This window comes from Rhea americana, unplaced genomic scaffold (assembly GCF_003343005.1).
Source record: "Rhea americana isolate MKP2758 unplaced genomic scaffold, rheAme1 scaffold_99, whole genome shotgun sequence".
Classification (NCBI taxonomy): Eukaryota; Metazoa; Chordata; class Aves; order Rheiformes; family Rheidae; genus Rhea; species Rhea americana.
In genome coordinates, this window is record NW_028187188.1 from 246464 (window position 1) to 268933 (window position 22470).

General features: G+C 36.8%; 1 protein-coding gene across 1 annotated transcript in view; it reads right to left on the bottom strand.

The window, feature by feature from the left end:
* Positions 1-10839: 10839 nt before the first annotated feature.
* The window catches only part of STPG2 (sperm tail PG-rich repeat containing 2), a 94202-nt gene continuing 82571 nt past the window's right edge, over positions 10840-22470 (bottom strand). Inside the window, exon 9 of the mRNA XM_085325647.1 lies at positions 10840-10910. Within this exon, the coding sequence (XP_085181773.1) occupies positions 10840-10910 (71 nt within the window). The remainder of the gene's footprint in view (positions 10911-22470) is intronic.

Genomic DNA, 22470 nt, shown 5'->3' on the forward strand with positions numbered 1-22470 from the left:
TGGAACAGGAGGTAAACGGAGCACAGCAGTGCTCTGCCTTGATAGGGCTGCTCAGTTTTTCTTTTGTGTCATCTGTAAAATGTGACATCTACCTACCACCCAGGGGAGCAGGTTTAGACCTCACAAACACAGGTTACAAAATAYAGAGCTATTGGGAGAAATCAATGGAAACCACAGAGACACAACGCAACACCCTTAGGCTGCCCCTAAATTAATCAAGGCAGTCACTTTAGGATAAATCATCAGCATTGTTTCAAATGCAGTTTAATTTCAGTCTTTCTCCTCCTCTGTCCTGTTAGCTCTTCATGAGAAATTTATACAAYATAGAGACTATCCATTCCTCTCCAAACCACTTTAATCTTATTAAAAACCTGATCCTCATTCAAGTCAGCAACTCACTGTCATGTTTGGAGAAGAGCTAACTAACATCATCTAGCTTTCACATAGGGACCACAAGTTTCTCCACAGGATTCTTTGTTTTCCTTCTTGTCTCTCTTTGTAACCTTTAGCTCCAGTTAACACTATCCATTAACACAGAGTCAACATCCATGTCTAGCCTGATGAACCACAAAACTGCTTCTCTACTCTAAATAAATATCTTAAGAAAACTAGTTTGATCTTTCTCTAACATATTCTTACCAATAACTATTGTCACCTCCTGAAGAACACTTGTAGATGTATCTTTGGGTCTCTGAAGTATTTTCCAACAATGTAGACAATATCATCTGTTTCCAACAGGAATAAACTATTTTTTTTCATTTTCATTTCTTTCTGATTCTCAAATCCAAACTAAATCTTGTAGATTCTTTCTTCATAACTTAGCTATGCTTAAGACCCACCCACCCAGAAAAAGCAGCTCTTCTTGCTCAGGTTATCAACACATCATCGCTACTGATAGCTTAACAAAGTTATAATAATATACTTTAGCATACAATCAGCATTAAAGGAGCAAAACCTTAGAAGAAATTGAACTAAAGGAAAAAAAAGTGAGCACAGACCTCAGTCTATCAGGGCAGTGTTTCAAGGGCCTCACTGAATACTTAAAAGAAAGTAAAACGTATTTCAATCAAAGAGGTAGTAAAGCCAGATATTAGCTGCTGGTGGACGTACTCAGTTGAGGATGGCATTTTGAGAGCACGCTGTCAGGGAAAAGAGCAATAGGGAGAACACATGCATTGGCACAGTAGGGGTTGATAAGACTACCTGAAACTGAACTTTGGAATCATAGAACCAGTAATGCTGGAAGGGACCTCTGGAGATCATCTAGTCCAACCTCCCCGTTCAGCAGGGTCACCTAGAGCATGTTAGGCAGGGTTGCATTCAGGCGGGCCTTGAAGATCTCCAGAGAAGGAGGCTCCACAGCCCCTCTGGGCAACCTGTGCCAGGGCTCCGTCACTGTCACAGGGAAGAAATTCCCCCTCACGCTCAGGCAGAACTTCTGAGCTGCATTCAAGGAGGTTCAAGAGAGGTATAAGAAAGACTGGTCAGTTGCAAGGATGCTGGAAAATACCAAGCAAATTAATCAAGCATTCTGAGATGATCTAAGGCAACACTGACAGAACCTCATTTAAAGCCCACTTAAAGTTTGTACAAATCTTCCCCTGGGCTTTGAATCAAGCTGTCCAGAGATCAGAGAGGTTGAGTGGAAAATATATATGTATATAGGATGAATCAGTAAAGTTAGTACAGTTTTAATTTTTTACTTTTTGTACCTACCATGCAAATTTCAAAATTTACTTGCCTGCTGATCCTTCTACCATAAAGTTGCCAGAGAATTTGCAAGTCTAAATAATGCACATATTTATATGGCACAAACGTCAAAGTATCTTAATCACTGAAAACTACTGAAATAGTGAAGAATGAAAAAAAAAAAGTCTGCATTGTTATTAAGAGGATAAATGTAAATTTGTTCATCAGAAAACACGAAACTATCCAGATCTTAAGAATATTAGGACAAAAATGAAATAGCCCTAACAACACCTTTTATCTCATCAATACTTTACTAAATATGAAACAAAGCACAAATGACCTTGCACACAAATTGACAGCACGCATACAAGCCTCAGTATATCTGAATCAGTATATTCAGATATAGTAATTAAATTATACAGAAGTGAATAAACATGATAAAAATAATATTTCAAGAGCTTAAAAGCAAAGTATTTACTGATAGGAAATATATTCCTCTTCTCAAAGAGACAGCATGAGATTGGGAAGCCAGAAGGTTTTCGTCTCACCACGATCAAAGATTACAGCACATACTTCTCAAAACTCTGCAGTGCCTTGCTTTAGAGAAAATTGGGAGATGAAGGAAAAGCAAAAATATACATCTGAAGAGGAAAAGTACAAAAAGCCTACAAAAGTAATAGTTTTGAATTGCTTTAAATTTTAGCCCTTTCAAGAAACTTGGAATAGCTCAAGCACCACATGTTCTTTTTGATTTTTATACAGGCTGCTTTCTTTAGCCTCATAGTTGACACTACACACTTGATTTATAAATAAAACAAATGTAAATAGCAAGAGGACATAAAGCAGGCTTATTACAGGTTTCCAAGATAGTAGTCTTCTATCAATAAGAGAGAATCAAAATATTTAAAGAAGTTTAGAGATTCAGAAAGGTAACAAAATTTTGTCTTCTCCTTTGGACATGAAGCTGTTTATTTCTACAGGAAGGTCATATAAAAAGTTAATATCCAGAACATGGCTTTTAAAAAGAAAATTAGTTTTCACATTTTCTTGACACTTTTACTGTCCTCTGACTATATTTTGAAATTATTGCCTCCCTTTCTTTTTTGGTCCCTGCCAACACCTCAGCTGCAGAGAATCCTGCTATAATTTAATAGAGCTTGCATTTCAACCTTTGATTTCCCTTGCAGATCTTAAGCAATATTAACTGTGTGTTCTCCTATGACTTCCSTATCCTGCTCCAAAGTCTAAATTTAAAAACTTTTACCAGTAAAGATCTAAATTATCGTTATTTTGTCATTTTCAGGGTGTGCATGTATGCGTCCATATTCTGTTAATGACCAAAAATAACAAAGATATTAAAACATATTTCTGCATTACTGTTAAAGAACAATAGGTTAATACACAACATCAATAGTATAATCTACTCCTTACAGTTCAGGCTAGTAATTTTGCAAAGCAATATTATTCCTTCCTGTTTCAGCTTGCTGACTACTACGGAAGGAATAGCCTGGTCTGCACAGCCAAAGACTAACTGTGCATAAACTTTTCATTTGGACTGTTCTTAGTGACACTGATGCTGGATGACCATATTAACAGGCCACCATGTGGATGACCATGTGTCCACCATGACTTAAAAATGGAAAAAAGGAAGGAAGTTCCATTTCTTCAGAATACTTTTCCCAGGAGGGCTGACTATCTAAATAAATTTTCATCTTATTCTTTAAACAAAAGAACGTATAAATCCCAAAGAGATTTACATACAGTGCTTAAGGTTAAGCATGTAAGTAGCACTGTTAATTTCCATGCAATACTGAATTGGGCATGAACTTAAGACTGTGATAAGGTGCAACATCATATGAAGAAAATTCACACCATAGAAAGACCTAGGAAATAAGTTGGCTTTGGTATTCAAGCACAACTTCCTTAGGAAGAAGGCAGCTCTAAAGATAATCTTGTGGATATTAGGAGACAATGCTGGATTAAATTTAATATTAAATAGTTCATAGTTGTATGCATGTTACTAATAAGTCCTAGGTGCACTTCTAATGGAAGTGTGAACCAATTAAAAGTATCCCAGAACAGTCATTTTTATTTGGTCTCATGTCAAAAGTGGCCTCCTTTATAAGCAGTGCTTTTATTACTCAATGTAGTCTTATCATTTGAAGGACACACACTGATAACTGAGCAGAGAGACCAAAGTGTACAGATCCTCCTAATTTCTCGTACTATCCCTCCTCGTATTAGTCACTCACACAGAATCTGTGGAAAATACCTATAGTTTCATTGCATGTAACTGAAGATGCCAGCTCAGTTTAATCCATCAGATATCATTGCAGGTTTACAAAAAGACCTCCAAAATTCAGACAGAAAAATGAAAACAGTTTTCTGCAAGCATTATCTATTCATCTGTATGCAGATAGGAGAATAACATAATAGATTTAGATCTACAATATTGGTTAATGGATACAGCTGCACATCAATGGTTATCCAGTAGAACTGGTAACAGTTTTTCCTGTAACAACTTCAAAGAACTCAGCATATTCTAAAATCTTTGATCCTCTCAGAGGCTTTTAGATGTCACAACCTATACGTCATAAAGGAAACGTGGATTTTTTTCAGAAAATTTCTAAGTTACAATTTTTATAGCTTCCACCTGGGAAAGGGGAAATCAGTTCTCTGTGCCTCCTCAAATAGGATTKGTTTTCCTCTAGGTTAGGAAGGAAAACATTAAATTAATAATGAAAGGAAAGAGTAGAAAGGGGCAACAAATAAGCAGTCACTTAGAACAACATCAAGATTTCAAAATAAACAGGGCACAATGTAACACAAAATAAAGTGTTTCTTTTTTTTATATATATAGCAGTAGCAAGAGGTTGGATAATATGCAGGAAGAGAAAGAACTGTTTATAAGCACAGGTCTAAAATAGTGAACTGAAAATAGTGACCATTAAATCAGATCAAACAGCAAAATGACCAGTAGCTGGGCCAAAAGAGCAATTACATGCTCTTTACTACAGATAATCATAAAAATTATACAAATTAAGAAAAAAATTATGTTCATTATCATGGCGGTTACCTCCTCAAAGCAATGTCCTCATAAAAGTCATATTTGATAACAGAAGAGTTACCTTTCAGACCTCTAGACATGTCCAGTAATGAAAAATGAAGCAGGATACAGAAGTCCTATTACATTAATTTTGAGCACTGAAATATCCATTAGATAAACATGTCACATTCTGAGTCCTGACTTCAAGGAGTATGTTGATAGATTGGAGAACATTCTGAGGGCAGCCAGGAGAAYGGTTGAAGCATTGAAAAACAAACCTTATGCCAAAGCTTAATGGATATAATCTGTGAAAGTGAGGAGTTAAGTTACAACACAGTCACAGACTATAGACTTTAATAGCTCCCTTCCAGGGAAAAAAATAGTTAATAGAAGTTACTGGACTTCAGCAGGCAAAGATATAAGCACAGTAAATGGAAAAATACTGAAGACAGACATTCAGACTAAAGATAAGATAAACAATAAATATAAATGATCCCTGAAACAACTTCTCAAAATCAAGACAAATCACTAAAACTTTTCACGAAAGACAATCTTTTCCTTAAGACGCTTAACACAACTACTAGGATCTGAAAAGGAAACAGGTTCTAGAAAACACAATGATCTGTGATACCRTCATGTGAGCCCTTCTAGTCCTGAAATCAATCTCAATTAAGAAAAAAAAAAAAGATGGTAATGACTTTCTGAAATTGGTAATACTTTTCTTCTGATCTTACTATATTCCATATGAATAAAACAAGACAAAATTTTATAGYGATACTATGGGTTTTGCAATACTGACAGACATTTTCTACTGTGAMTTTAGTAACTTCAACATCTAATCACAAAGGGCAAAGTTGATCCTTTCAAGAAAACCAAGTTTCCCCCTGGATTCTAAATATTCCCTGTCAATAAAAAGAATTATGTATACATATATTTCTTATATAGAGTGAAATAGAAAACAAKAGGGTATTGGTTATGTAAAGAAAATAGTTTAAAAAATAGCTTTAAAAACTTTAAAGGTTTGAAAAACAGTTACAACCTCCTCTCAAGTTTTCTACAYTTTATGAAGTTAAAACTTCTTAGATTTACTCAAATGTCATATAACAAACATCTTTCTGATCTCAGAAACGTAAACATTCTTTTCCTTCAGTAAGACTATTCATCCTTTCATACCATATGAAAACATGTTGTAAGTCTCATAATTAATATATTCAATAACCTCAATGTTTTTTCTATCAAAAGAAAATAAAAATCATTTAYATGCAGCCTTTGTTCTTTGTTTCTTAGCTTTGATCTCGCAATTAAATTCCTCTCAAATGCAATATCATCTTGCTTTTCTCAGACTACAGACAATATTGAGCCTTGCTGCAGTAGTCATTTGATTATAGAAAGAAGGGCTGAAAATCTAATGTCTTTATTTGATCTGGCAATGTAAATGCATTTTGATGTTATTTCTAGTACTGACTTTGAAATGATTTCATCATTAGTGTAAGCAAGCATGAAAAGCAGCATGGAAAAGCCAAACAGCCACATACACCATCTTATCTACCTATAGCAGTGCYGAATTTTAAAGGCAAAGGATTCTACAATAAACACGCCGATTAACATAGGGCTTTCATAAATACAGCAATATTTTCTTTGACGTAGCCTTTCTAACCTAGAAAAGCTTACCAAAGGTATTGTAAATGAAACACAGTTGAATAAGTAACAGAGAAATGAAGTAAAAAAACATGCGGGGCGGGGGGGGAACAGCATTTCAGCTAAAATTTACAAAGAGTTGAAGGATGAATGAGATGGACATAAAGCCTATTCCACATCAGAGAAAGTGCAGAGAACAACCTAGAAAGATTGACCAGAGAAAAAAGCAATTCAGACAAGGAGGAAGAGGGCAAGTGACAGAAAAGATCCGCATTTGAATCTGTGTCATTATAAAACCGTATAGYCTGTTTCTATGAAAAAATTAAGGAGCTGGATTTTGGAAAGTAAGGAGTTAAGAGATCTTGCTTTGGAGGGCAAAACTACAATTTTTAAAGCAATATCTATTTCAAGATTCCAACAAACTTTATTATCTTCAAACACTTTCCTTATGTGGGGAGAATTCCAAAATTAGTAGATAAAAGGGACTGATAATCAAGTCAGAAAATTATGAAGGTTTTTCTATTGAGCTTTCCAGGTCAGGAGCTGATTATGGAAAGCAATGAATGACAAATACACTATCCCAACATACCAATTTGTGTATTTTTAATAGTCCATTGATTGTCTGCATTGCATGGGGAACTTAGAAAGTATGTGTTATCTAATGGGGAAAAACATGAAAAACAGAAATACTGAAAAAATAAATTCTGTATTCATATGAAAAATACAAAAGGGTACTGTGCATATTAAAGCTTTGCCACAAATGTCTCCAGACTTCTCCTAGTGAAAGTGCTCCAAAGACAGCCAAACAAGGCTTCTAAATTCTCATCTCTCATCCACCAAAAAACTAAGCATAAAAATTAACAATTAATTTTTTAATAGAGAACGCTGAATGCCACTGTACACAGTAGAAGATTTATCCTGCTGTCCACTGTCCTTTATACGTGGATGCTTGCTTCTCACCAGCTATGACTTTGTGACAGGCTGCAGCTTTTGAAGAGCCCCTGCAGGAGCGTAGGAAGTTTCTCCTCCCAGCAACAAGGCCTGGCTGCCGCTGATGGCAGAGTGCCAGCCCTGAGCTGCATCTCCCACCTCCCCAGTCACTGGCTCTTTCCCCCCCCCCCCCCAAGCAGACTCAGTAGCTCCCCCAGAGGAAATGTCACCTCCCTGTCCCCACTCAGCAACTGCCACCACATCTGAATACAAACGTGAAGCAAATGCATACTCTGGCACTATATGCATGGAAGAGGAAGAGAAAACAGTCAGAAGGCCAGGGAATAAAAAAGGGATAGTCTAAAGATCAGCTAAGAAAACTAATTTCATCTATGAAATCCTCTCCCTTTTTTCCTTTGGAAAATTCTTGCTCTTGTGCATTCTTCAGTCTGCTGGTCATATGAGAATTACTCTTTTAACTTAATCATAAAAATAACAATGGGCCTATTCTACACACACTTTTTCATATGAATTATTTGTGAAGACAGATCATGTTTCATACGAGATCTCTCCAGGATCTTTTTTCCAATTCACTTGAAGCAACTCAGTATCAGTCACCAGCCTGAAAGGGGACTCTCAGCACCCACCATTTGCAGGAAGAGCTCAGCATTTCACCTAATCAGGCCTTCAAACTGAATGTTACTACATGTACACAGAGCCTTTCTTATACAAAATCTTAAACCTCAAAATACACTGATTTGACCCATCTTCTCAAAATACACACATTAAACTACTAATACTACTTTCAAGAGAAAGCATTTGGAAAAGTAGGCAAATCTAACCAAGGTTACTGTTTTGGAGGTTGATCACACAAATACTTCTCATCTAATTAAAGAGAATTTTCTAAAGAAAAATGTTTTTCTATTTCCCTCTGTCACAATAGGGAACAAAGTTATGTCAAGTTAAGCATCTGAAAAGCACAGATTTAGTGGTTTACCAAACTTCAAGCAGAGTACAGTGCTCGTGACTGAAATACATGTGCTATTGTCTTATAAAGTTAACCAGCCTTATTTTGCATTTATTAGAAATGGTACCTCCACTGTGTACTGCATAACATGTACAAACAGCATACATTTTCCTTCTGCTTAAACAGCCTGATTTAGTGAGAAAAATCAGTTAAAAAGTACTTCATAAAGAGTATGTCAACAACTTAATTCTTTTGGGGTATTCCGTAACAGGCTGACTGAAAGTCATTCACTGATGTCAATTTTTTTCCAAATTAAATATTGATTTATCTTTCTTAGATGCTTATAGTTTTATTTTGCTTATAGGGTCTTCTGAAAGAAACTTTCATTACTCAATACTGATAGCACATCTATCATTAATCTTATCAAAGAAAAAGAATAGAGCACTACAGGGGAGGGACATTGTGCTTTTTATTTTGCCATTTCATGTAATCAGTTATGAGTGCTCCAAAGAATCAAAAATATAACCTTTTGATGGAGAATAATCTTTTTATTTCTCACTGTTGTAAATAGCATTGCTAACCAACAAAAAAGAAAATATATCAGAAGTCTTCAATGCATGAGTTTTTTTCCTAATTCACTTTTCTTTTTGTTTCCTTCATAAAGAAAAACCTTTTCAAAATACACTTTTGTAAACAGTCATGCTTTTGAAAAGCTCAGAGGCTGTTTTGAGCTTCCTGATGTTAGATTAAAAGATGTTTTTCAGAAGAACAAATAGATGAGCATTACAAAGTTACATGAGTATGTAATAAGTATTCGTTGAAGGAAAAAAAAGAAACAGAAATATAACTCCTCACTATTTTTCCAATGGAACAAAAATGTCTACTATCATATAAAGAGAATAAACATTGTATGTTCTGTTGAGTTATACAGAATTAAAAAAACCCCATTGTGTTAAAATCACCTTTTGCATTTAAAAGCTAGATATATGCTAAAAACAAAAACTAAAAATGATTAAAAGCTAAGAGCTACCACAGCAGATATTAAATAACACTTCTACTAATACAAACCCTAGGACAAATCAATGTTATATTTAATTCATTTTGATAATTAAATTAAAAAATGATTGATGTTCTGTCACAATGACAGAAGTATTTAGTATTTCTATAACTAAAGGCAACTAAAAGAAATTCCAGATATAAATACAGAACAGTTACTTTTGGAAAAATACAATATTACTTAGGAAACAAACATTATAAAATTTCTCATATGGATGGAGAAGTCCAAAACAATGGTTCTGAAGTCACTACAAACTTCATACTAAACTATCTTCTGGTTTATAGAAGCTGTTATTTAGTGCTACGGGGTAACTCAAGTGAATTAAAAAATAGGTATGAAATGTCAGCATATTTTAGCTGCACATTTTTCCAAGAATAAAATACAAGACCAATTCCATCAATCACTATACTACAATAAATAGCACATGGAGAAAAAAAAGGTTAAAAAGTTATAGAATGTTTTTCTCTCTTTTTTTCCCTTTRTGATATATATATATGTATACATATGTGTATACAAGGAATTCCAGAATAAAGCATAAATTTAAACGTCTGGCACCCGCCCGAGAGAGAGCACAGATTTCTGCCAGGGATGTAGGCTCTGTGGTGCAGAAACATTCTCTCTAATCTTTCTCCGTGGTAAAACTAGTTAAATTGGAAATGTTTCACAATAAAAAAATATGCATACACACACGCGCACGTGCAGAACCTTCTTTACTAAAATTATAATAACAGTATTCAATACAACATAATGTTTAAGAACACGACAATTCTCTACATAGTAAACTGTCCTAAATCTTGCAGGGATTAAAAGACGATCAGGAAAAATATCTAGATTAAAAGCAAAAGAAAAGACTACCACCACTCTTACCCACATGTCCGAGCTAAGAACTGTGACCTCCCAGCTGAACAACACAACCAACCTTCATGCTTGCAGCACCCAGCACAYGAAAGGAAGCACTGCAGAGCACAATCCAGAGACACAGGGATAGGCACAGAAGTCTATTGGTGTTGGAAAGGCACAGCAACCGAACAAATATTACTGGGATATAACTGGCACGCTTGCCTGTCTTGGTATGGCACAGCTGGGACCCCCGGGGCAGTTGTTTGCTCGCTGCAGTGCTCTAACAGGGCTGTGCTAGAGCAAGAAGAGGGCTGTTGCCTCCTCCCAGGCTGCTGGGCAGATTTGGCTGCAGGTGGTCAGGAGAACCTGCCCCAAGAACCTGTGAGCATCAAGGTTCATAAGTCTGACACTCCTGATACTTAGCGTGCAAAGAGGGAAGAAAATGAAACATTATGCAGATTTTGCCAACTATTTGAAAAAACACAAAACTAGGAAGAAAAACCTTTATAATTCTGTTCGCCTTTTGCTTGTACAGAATAGTGTACACTCAGTTTTATAAAAGAAGTTTTGTGAATGCATTTTTTTCTTCTAATAGAGCAYAGTATTTCCAGAAACTAAAATCAAAATACTTCTCAGTAAATTTGAGTATCTTATCAAATACTTCTCAGAGCTCTACTCTGTGCTTCCTGGTAAGGAGGATAGGTCAGGAATGACTGATGACTTGCAATGAAACTCCTGGTATCCTATAAAGCAACAAAAAACGTCAAAGTGCCAGAAAATTTTCTGCAGCATCCCAAGGCCTGTGCCTTCAATCAACCAATTAGTAGAATATCAGCATTTTAAGCTGTTTAGAAGTGTGGGCTAGTTCCCAAGTAAAAACAATAAATGAATTTTAAAGATATTACTTCTTCATGAAAAGCATATACTGTATAACAGAAATTAAAAAGAAATTTGCCAYCACAGTATTACTGCATGTCTTACAACCACCTTCACCTTCCCCTCCCCTCCTTAGCGATGACACAAAGTGAAGGTATTGCTTTGGTCATCTCTGGGAATGGAGAGTCAGACATTTTTGCCTTCCCAAAGCTCCCCATTTTCCTGTGAAAGGTTAGACAGATTGTCACATTTGAGTCTGCTACTTCAGAAACAAGTAAACTCATACCCTGGAAAAGATATATGGAGAGAAAGCACTCTGCRTTCCTAGTACTTTAAATATAGCTATTACTCAAACCTCACAAACCTTCTGCCTGAGCTTTAAGTAATCACAGTAGTACAGCATTTAGCCCTGCTTGCAAAGAGCAAAGCGTAGCTCCTCTGTGTGATTGTTATTTCCCTTCTGACACAGGTTCACTTCAATTTGTATTCAATAAAAATCTTTCAGTTGAAGTATGAGAACAGTTATGAGAAGAAGCAATGAGGTGGAAAAGTGTCTTTTGAACTTTTTCTTACAYAGTTAAAAAAGTCATAGTATATTTCAAACAGATAGGAACTGTTACAATCTCTGAAAGCATGTACCCTGGAATGAATTTAATTTAATCCTTACAAAATACCTTGAGTGGAAAACACTGTTCAGAAAGCGATACTGTACAGTGAATTTCATTTACAGTGAAATAAAATGACTCACCGTACAGCTATAATCACTGCTCACACACCGCTGTGATGTTGTGATTTTGCGCAGCACCATTTTCTTCTCACCTTGTAGTGAATACAATTTTAGAGTTGTCAAGAATGATTTAGATTGATTTGCAGCACATATAATTGCTTGACAAATCTTTTACACGCTATTAAACAAACCCAAGTTTTAAGTTTGTCTGGCTTCTTTAGCGAGGGCAATGTTCATCTTACTGTAAAGTAAACAAAGCAAGATGCCAGCACAGAGGACAACAGCAACTAATAGATGTCTGGAATCATACACCATGCTATGAAAGATCAACAATTATAAGAGCTTATTTCCGTAAAGGTTTAGTTCCCATTAAAGATTACCTCCAAATTTATCATTATATTCAAAGGTAGCACAAGGTGAGAGATCCTCAGTGACAGAAAACAGTTTCCAGAGATAAGTATCTTCTGACATTGAATCCATTTGTTCAGAAAGTCATTAATAGGCAGCTATTACTGGCTTGTGCAAGTCCAGGCAGGTAATCACCTTTGATCACGTCCTCAGAACCTGACTACTTTTCTAGGACCTTCCTTAACTAATAGAAAAAGTAGTTTGATTACACTGTAGCTGATACTTCCTTGWTTTTCTGCTCAATTCCCCAATTTTTTTGTGCTTATTCATAGTGAAAGGCATTGRTTTAAGGGAAATATTTTTTAACAAATGGTTACAGACTCATTTGCTTAGCCTGAAATGTGGCCATTTGTTTGAATGATTTAGACATTGCAATTCAAAACGGCTCTCCTGAGCAACTCATTTGACATCCATCCTGCCCACAGCTATAAGACAACCTAAATTAAGACCAGAGGAGCTTTCTGAATGCTGCAAGGCAGCACTACCGAACTCCAGCCTCTTGCACTCCTCTTGCAGGAGTACTACTTCCAGAGCAACACATGAATACTAGGACAAGGTAACAAAGGTATCTCCCAAGAGGGAAAACACCAGCAGCACCTGAGAACAAGTTATTGTAGCTCCCCTATTTTAATTCTGCTATATGCAATAAATTAATTTCTTTTAAAATTACTCAGAATAACAACAACAAATGATCTTTGGAAAAAGCCTCTAGGGATGAATTCAAACATCTAGTTTTCTTCCTTTAGGAAGGTATCCAACCAAAGCACTCATGTGATTCTTCAGCTGAATTTCACACTGTAGCATCAACAAAACTGTGTTCTCCTAGAATTCAAACAACTACCAACAGAGCATCTGCACTGTAACTCAGAAAATAATCTCTGGTTCACATAGCAGTTTCAGCTGTTTCTGTATCAGATGTTTCAGAATAACTACCCATACAGCAGAAGAAATGAACACAAACTGTCTATAGAATCTCCATTAAGATAATAAAGGATCACACATAAAGACAGCTTTTTACATATACTATTAAATCGTCTGCAGCTAATAACACTGCGCAAGGCTACACCCATACGTGCACAATCTAATGCTCTAAAGAGAAAGAATGCAATTGTCCAGCTAGTTAAGTTGGCATCTGCACTTCACTTCATCCAGCTGAACTAGTTTTTCTCACTGTCAGGGACATGATACAGTAAAAGTAAGATAAAAGTGAAGAATAATGAAAGTATGAAAACAWCAAGAAATACATTTGCAATCTCCCTTTAAAGTGTTCCTAGCATCTACCTACAATAAGGAAAAAGAGAAAGCAAACAACAACAACAAAATCACATAACTTATGACCTAAGGACCCAGTCCAAATATCATTGAAGTCARTAAGAGCTGTCTACTGACTATATTCATAAAATAGTAAATGAYAGTGAAAATCTGGATCAAATTTTCAAAGTCAATTGAATATCATTTTCAAAACTTTAAATTCACTTAGGCAGTAAGGCTTAGGCTCATAGGCAATAGAAGCAGTTCAGAGCATTGACCTTTTGCATGGAGTTCTCAGGGTGCATAAGAAAATAGTTGTTGTTACAAAATGCATGCATTTTTATGTTTGCAGAGATTTCGGTTTGCAGAGTCTTTGGTTTTTTTGACAGCTGACAGTGTATAGCAAGATACATTAAATTATTGCAAGCTTGCTGCTTTAAKATTGTTCAGTCCACACCTGTTTTTAAAGATCCTTATTCTTTTGTATGTTTTYGCCTAAATTTTAGAAAAATGCAAGAGCAAAGCATTTCATTTTACTATTCCSTAGGCAGACATTTTAGCTGATTACAAATTTCATTTTGATAAGATCCATAAAAATATTTCTGGCAGTTTTTATTCTGAAGCAACATTAAATAAATAAAACAACAACTATAAATAGAAAGATTATTCAAGAGTTTGTGTTGCCCTTTAGTAGTGTGCAATTACCCTGAACAGCAGTGCAATTAGAAGTTATTGTTGGTCTTCCTACAGACAAGATGATTACAATACAAGTTTGACAACTAATCTCACATCTGTTCAATAATTACTAAAAAACATGAGAGAGCATTATAATTTTTACTCATACCAGTGTTACTGGTTTTATTTCCTTACGCTTTCCTTTCCTTCCTTGATTATTTAGCACTTCTCTTTGAAAAGGTGAGCAGCATCTTATGAAAAACCACCCTAGGTGCATCTGAATTACAAGGTAAGATCAACTGAGCATAAAATGCTGCTGCTGTTGCACTGARCAAATTATTTATCAGATGCAATATCTTACTGTAGCACAGTATCTGGCAATTATAAGGTTATTAAACAAGTAGAGCTTTCTAGCACCAATTTCCGTAGTTCAACATAGACTAACCTCCAGAAACCACTTATAATATTTACAGTATCTACACTTAACAACTTTTGAATACAAATTAGCAGGAAGTAGGAKGAAAACTTAATCTCTGTACTACCAACCACTGCCAAGTACTTTCTAATAATGGAAATTCCTGTTAAGAAGCAAAGAAAAAAAATATAATGAAAGAAAGTGATTAAAGATTAGCATTTTTTAAATGTAGAATAAGGGTGACAAATACATAAGTATGTTTTACTAGCAGGTAGATACAAACCTTTTTCCTAATTCCCTTCCTAATATATTCTGATTCCTTGATCTCTCTTCTCACTTTTTCTGTCTTTAGATTACTTGGTTATAGGTTCTATAGAATGAAGTGGCACCCTCAAAAAATCCAAGATCGCTTATCCAAAAACAGTAATTTCTATTCAGGTTTTGGTCACATACCTTCATTTGCTGAACATATCTTGCTTTTACTCAATGCRTGCTGCCATCTCTAGCCAAAATTCCAGATCTGTATTCTAAAACTTGCATTATTTAAGGATCCAATATATTCAGAAATCGCTAAAATTAAACAGGACCTGAATGAARAAGTTAGGATAGCAGCACTGTCTCCAAAAAAATAATCTGGATAAGCAGTACCTCTAAAGATTGTACTCCAAAGTAAAAACATATGCTCAGGGCCCTTCTATCAGGTTTTTAAATTTATTTTTAAAGGTCTAAATTTAAGGAAAAAAATAGAAATTAGACAAAGTAATTTTTAATATCATGGTTCTAATACAGAYGCCAGAAGGCCTGGTGCTTTAAAGTGGCATTGAGTGAGTAGTGACAAGCTGGAAACAACAGCAAATACTTCACCATAATAATCTAAAATAGCATCTACATAAGCAATATTTCTAAAATCTTTTGGCATAAATGTACACTGTTTCATTCAACTGAAAGCATTTCAACTACACTGACTGTCAAGCTCTTAATAATTCATATGCTTAGCATTTCCCCTTTATATTCTGAAATATAAAAGCAAATTAAAAGTAAGCATATGCATATGTTCATCACTATTATTAGAACCTGTACACCTATATTTCATGATCACCTTGCAWTATGCTGGAGAAAAACTAATTTTTTAAGTCACTGGAGCTGGATAATGTCTTTTAGTGGCTGTTTTGCATCATTACTTTTAATTTGAGTAAAAAAAATTGCAGTCTTTTCTTAGAACTGTATTACAAATAAAACACATTGCAGTTAAACAGTGAACATTTAGTGTACTAACCAATACTCATAAAATGTAAGAAAAGCATTAGACRGTGTCTCTGGCTGCAGATGATAGAAGAAAATAAAGCAAAATCAATAYCTGCATCTCTAGTGGTACAGTTTAATTGTGAGAGAAATTTTGCAGAAAATGTGGAAAACCCACATTTAAAAACCTAAATAACAGGAGTACATTTTAGAACTTTAGAAAGTATTCTGCAGTTCAGAATGCATGTAAAGAAATTATACATTTCTAAAAAAAAATATTAAGGGAAAGACAATAAATGTGGAACAAAAGGGCACAAGAACGAGAAAAACAACTCTGACTTCCAATTCTCCCTCTCAATTTTTATAGCATTGTACTGCTTTTATAAAGCATCCATAAACAAAAATTGATCTATGTTGTTTCTATTGTTTGGCTCTCGAGGTATCGCCTGTACACAATTAGCTAGATATCAAGAGATATAAACAAAAAATTTGGTCAGAAGTATCATACAGCATAGACTCTTCAAACACTTAGTGTTCACTTTATTTTCAATTCAAATATGAGTCACCGCAACTCTGAATGTTTAAAACTGGAATTACCTTAAAATGGCCTGATGTATTCAAGGCTTCCAAAAAGTTTCAAAACTAGGGAAAATGACAATTGTTTTTTTCTGTACTATTAATCAGGAGTAGKTCTTTATCAACCCTCCCACCCTCCTCAAAAAAAGTAAATAAGGTCACTGGTATCAGAGAATATATACAAGAAATATCTTGCGGAAGTGTAAATGCTGATGCCATTTGAATTCTAAACATAATCAGGGCAATTTTTGCTTGCCACAACTGTTATTAAATGAATAATACAGGCAAGATAGCACAAAGACCTTCATACTGAAATAATAGGTCCCTCTGAAAGAAATAGTTTTGTCATTGATTTCAGTGATGTCAATATCTTAGTACTGGCCAAGAAGAATTGCTCATGTTGGGAAGTTCTCAGAAGCTGAAAACCACAGGAGGCAGCTTCTGAACTGACTTCCTCCCCATCCTGCCAGAAGTGACACGAGAGTACACTTGAAGAAGATACTATAAGAAAAAAAAATAACTGAAGACAAGGAAAATAGGTGGAAGTCTGAGTTTTAGGAGATTATTCCACAACTAATCTCTACCCTTCAGATTCAGAAATAAACCAACAGCAAYACTGTCTAGTTTTTTTAAGCAAACTGTGTTTCTACATTGTTCATTTCTACAGTGTCTCTTAAGAATATCATTAGAGCTGCATTTAATGTCTCACTAACGTCAGGAAAAAGTCAGTCAGTCTTTTCTGTTTTCTAACTTTAAAAAATTAAATTAAATTACCAAAGACAGCATTCAAATATTGATGTTTACCATATACAAGGAACTAACATTGCCAAAGCATTCCTGCTGCTAGATACAAGGAAAACCATAAATACTGCAGGTAAATGTCAGTATTTTAATGTCAGGCACTGTAAACTGGAATGATTTTCTCTTGTTTAATCCCTATTATTAACCCATTAAYATACTTTTTTATGTTCTTAAAAATGACTGCCTTTTGCAAGTAGCGGAGAAGGCATTTAAATTGTATTTACAGAGTAGCAAGTCTCTGAAGATTCACTTTGGGAAAACAAGTACAACTCATTCATGCTATGCAGGTATTCTGTGATCTGTTTCAATCTGATTCTTTTCGTGAAGTCTTTCTATCAGCTCTTTAAACCTATTCCATTAATCACTAATTTGACTGAATCAAATTGACACTTTTAGACTTGTTCATTAGTATCTATTCTTTGGACTTCAGTTCTGTGAAATAAAGGTTCTCCATTTCCTTTCTTAATTCTCATCTTCTCTGCTCCTTTTAGTTTAAAGAAAAAAAGTTTCCACTGATAATTTCAAAACCATAAGGAAAAATGTTTCCAACTTCAGTAGAACATAAAAACATTTTTTATATGAAATCTAATATTCAGGCTTTACAATGGCTCATTAATRTCCTTAATGATTACTGTTATGATCATTATGATCTAAATTTTAAAAATCTAAATGATTCCAAATGCCTCTCAAATGCTACTACSCTTCCTTTTAGTCCTTCTAAAGGAATGTATCTTTCAGACAAATGTATTTTTTTTCACTTCCTTTGATTAAATTATTTTTATATGAATATTTTTGAAAGAAATAGACACATGAAATCAGCTAACAGAATTAACAAAGCAACAAGTCTCACATCTTTTACATTATCTGAATATAACTTCTGTTCCTTATGTGGGTTTCTGCTGTTTTCTACATTCCACATCCGTACTTTTACAAGTTACAGTTACTATATTTATAAATGGAAAGCAATGTTTACATTACAAACAGAAAGGATTTTTCTAAAAACCACAGTTGCTAATTGAAATCTCTGAAGATAGCATGATTAGCAGCCCCTCCTAATGATATTTTTCATAAGAGATGACTCCTAATTATTTTTAATGGTGCTCAACTCAGAACAATTCTTCTCTAGGCTTTTAGAAATTCAAAGGTTTTATTCAAAAGGATGTGTCATATCTACTCTCATTATAACATTACAAGCTCAAAATTTAAAGTCAAAGACTTTAGCTAGGCACACATCTTTAGTGCCAGAAATAATTTCACTGAGGGTTAAGAGGGACATAGTTCCCAAAGAAGGTGCCCAGCTATCATTACTAGTGGCAGCAGTATTCAGTAGTACTTCAGCAAGGGTCACATTAGCAACTGTAGGCATTAGCATTTGCTACAGGAGATTGAACTATTTTCTTATTCCCTGAATCTCTTACACACATCCTTGGCTCCCTCTCCTGCTTCCCGAAACTGCAGTATCCAGTCCCATGTTCACACCCTCCCCTTTGGCATATCAGTCCCACATCACACTCCCCACCTGCCTCATGCTCACAGACAGGACCTGTGCCCACTGATACCATTGCTATCTGCTGGGGCRGCCCCACATAAGCTGTCCAGGTGCTCCCAGCTTTGCCCGGCCTCAGTCTTGCGCTGCAGCSGAGGGGAGCTACCAAGTGTCTGCAGTTACCAACATGGCATACTTGATCCAAAACTTAGGTTCTCTTCTCCTTGCAGAGTGGCATCTTTCAAGGCTACCTGCCTCTGAGAAAGGTTTTAGCTCAGGTACAGAATAAGCACAGATTACAGGTAAACCAAAGATATTTTTCTGTGATGAATCACTACAAATCCATTCCCATCTACCAGCACCATGCAGAGTGCTCCTTAGCAATACTTAAATTGGGAAAATTTCTAGGTGACCGCAAAAATTTTGTTGTAAGTATATTTTTATAACATTGTATTACTATCAGAGTTACATTTGGAAAATKGAATGATATCATCATTTATAGGTCAAATGATTTTTATCCTGAAAATAAATAAATGTGTATATACACACGCAAATCCTATTTCCACATTTAACACATTTTAATTTAGCTTATGGTTTCTTCTCTTTGAAAAGGGAAAACGCTCTACCAAATCCACGTAGTATTCAATGTGCCAAATACAGACCATGATATAACCAACAACCAGGTAAAGTTCTTATGAATATCAATAGAAAAAAAGTGGATCCTTTAAGACATACACACTCTTGCATCCCGCAAGAAACAAAGACACCTTCAATCTTAGAGCTCTTTAGACATGCTGAGACCCAAGGCTTTTCAGCTGATTTTACTCCTGTTGAGTCCTGTCATAATGCTACTACACAACCATTTTATATTTGCCAGCTTGGAGTAACAGCAGATGATATCCTACACCAATCTTAGCTAAATCCAGTTTTCAGGCAGAACTGAAAACAGTCCAATCTGCAAGAAATTAAGTATATCCTGCAAAATTCTGAAAGCATAGCTAAGTCTCTCAGCTGTGAGTTGCTACAGCTACACACACTGGAAATTCTTCTACATAAAATCCCAATTCTGTGTTTCTTGAATTTGCAATGAGTGTTACAGCTTTCTCGCATTCTACTTCAGCTTCATATCAAACAGTTAAGTCTTATTTCTAGTTTAAAGTAGGTCTCACCTTGTCACTTCTTTCCTCTTAACTGTGAAAAAATGTAAATGCAAGCATCAAAACAAGAAACCCACAGAGAATGTTAACATATGACATTCTTAATAATCATATGACAAACTATGAGCATTATTATTTAATTATTTAGCCAAACATATATATTCTTTTTTAACTAAATCATAAGGCCAACAGTACTTTCATATTCCAGCTGCCTTGCTTGTTCTGGAAGAGCTATGAACTACAGCAACCTTTTACTTCCAGCTGCTTTCCACATTACGCTGTTCAAACATGTGACAGCTTTCCTCACCACAGCATATATATTCTAATTGCTTACCTTGGCATATTCCTTTACRTGAGTTGTATACACACATCTATATCCCATCACCCTCTTCACTCCAATATTTTCTATGCAAATACTCAACCACTCAGTTTTCTTTTCTCTGTATCACAGCTCCTTTCTCAATTTCTCCCTACAGTCCTTTCTCATACAAGAGTACCCTATTTACAGTTCTTAGTCAGAGTTTCATCTTCAAGTGATATTTAAAGCTTATCCTTCAGTAGTTCAGTAAGAGACATATTTTATCCATAATAAAATAGGCATTAYCTAGAACAAAGGGAGGAAAGCCACACCACTAAAAGGAAAACAGTGGTGCCACAGCCCACTCTCAGCAAGTCAGGGAAGAACACACACACATCTGTGTGATGCAGGTTCAATCCCCCTCATTAGTCTACCTAACTGGCTTATATCCTATCAGAAGGCTCACAGGTTCACACACTTTGCAAAGCATCACTATTGGTTAACTAGCTTTTTCCAGGTGTAACTACTCAGCTTCTAATTGATCACTGTGTCAACTCCCTTCCCAGGTGCATATACTTGCTGTAAAATAGCCAGGGCCCCAACACAGTGGCCTTCTACACTCTTAAGCAGGCAAGTGCCAATGGCTTGAGAAATAAGCAGAAAGAATCCAAGTTACTTGCAGTCTTAAAAGCAAACATCACAGGGGACCTGGCAGGCAATGAGTCAGGTTCTGTGATGATTATAAGTCCCACCTGACAGAACTAAGCACAATTCCAGCACAGAAATAACAGAGATGTACTGAAGTTTGCTTGAGGGTAGGGACAATGGCAGAGGCAGCGGCAGCAATAAGTGAGAAGCAATTCATGTACACAAGGACTACACCAAGTTAGTAAAAGAAGGGCCTCTCTTTTAACACATTGCTGTATTCCTTTTTGTTTTGGGTTTTTTTTTTTTTTCCTGTCTTTCATAGAATCAGTAAAGCTGGAAGGGACCTCTGGAGATCATCTAGACAAACCTCCCCACTCAGCAGGGTCACCTACTGCATGTTAGACAGGGTTGCATCCAGACAGGCCTTGAAGATCTCCAGAGAAGGAGGCTCCACAGCCYCTCTGGGCAACCCATGCCAGGGCTCCGTCACTCTCACAGGGAAGAAATTCCCCCTCACAGTCAGGTGGAACTGCCTGTGCTTCCATTTCTGCCCACTGCCTCTTGTCCTGTCACACGGGACAACTGAAAAGAGTTTGTCCCCGTCCCCTTGACACCCTCCCTTCAGGTACTTGYACACATGGATAAGATCCCCCCTCAGGCTTCTCTTCCCCAGGCTGAAGAGGCCCAGCTCTCACAGCYGTTCCTCACAGGGCAGGTGCTCCAGCCCCCTGATCATCTTTGTAGCCCTATGCTGGACTCTCTCCAGTAGCTCCATGTCTCTCTTGTACTGGGGAGCCCAGAACAGGACGCAGCACTCGAGGGCAGGATCACGTCCCTTGACCTGCTGGCAACAGTCTCCCTAATGCACCCCAGGATACCGTTGACCTTCCTGGCCACGAGGGCACATTGCTGGCTCATGGTCAACTTGTCATCCACCAGCACTCCCAGGTCCTTCTCTGCAGAGCTGCTCTCCAGAAGGTCAGCCCCCAGCTTGTACTGGKGCCYAGGGTTATTCCTCCCTAGGTGCAGGACCCTGCACTTGCCCTTGTTGAACCTCAGGAGGTTCCTCTCTGCCCAGCTCTCCAGCCTCTCCAGGTCTCTCTGAATGGCAGCACAGCCCTCAGGTGTGTCAGCTGCTCCTCCCAGCTTGGTCTCATCAGCAGACTTGCTGAGGAGGCACTCTGTCCCCTCCTCCAGGTCACTGATGAAGAAGTTGGACAGAATGGGACCCAGTACTGAGCCCTGGGGGACGCCACTAGCCACAGGCCTCCAACTAGACTCCACGCCACTGATGACGACCCTCTGAGCTCCTTCCACTGGCCTTCCAAGCCAGTTCTCAATCCACCTCACCGTCCACTTGTCTAATCCACACTTCCCGAGCTTCCCTAGGAGGATGTTATGGGAGACAGTGTCAAAAGCCTTGCTGAAGTCAAGGTACACAACATCCACTGCTCTGCCCTCATCTACCCAGCCAGTCATTCCATTGCAGAAGGCTATCAGGTTGGTTAAGCAGGACTTCCCTGTGGCAAATCCGTGCTGGCTACTCCTGATCACCTTCTTTTCCTCCATATGTCTGGAGATGACATCCAGAAGCAGCTGTTCCTTCACCTTTCCAGGGATGGAGGTGAGGCTGGCCGGCCTATAGTTGCCTGGGTCCTCCTTCTTGCCCTTCTTGAAGACTGGAGTGACACTGGCTTTCTTCCAGTCCTCAGGCACCCCTGCAGTTCTCCAAGACCTTTCAAA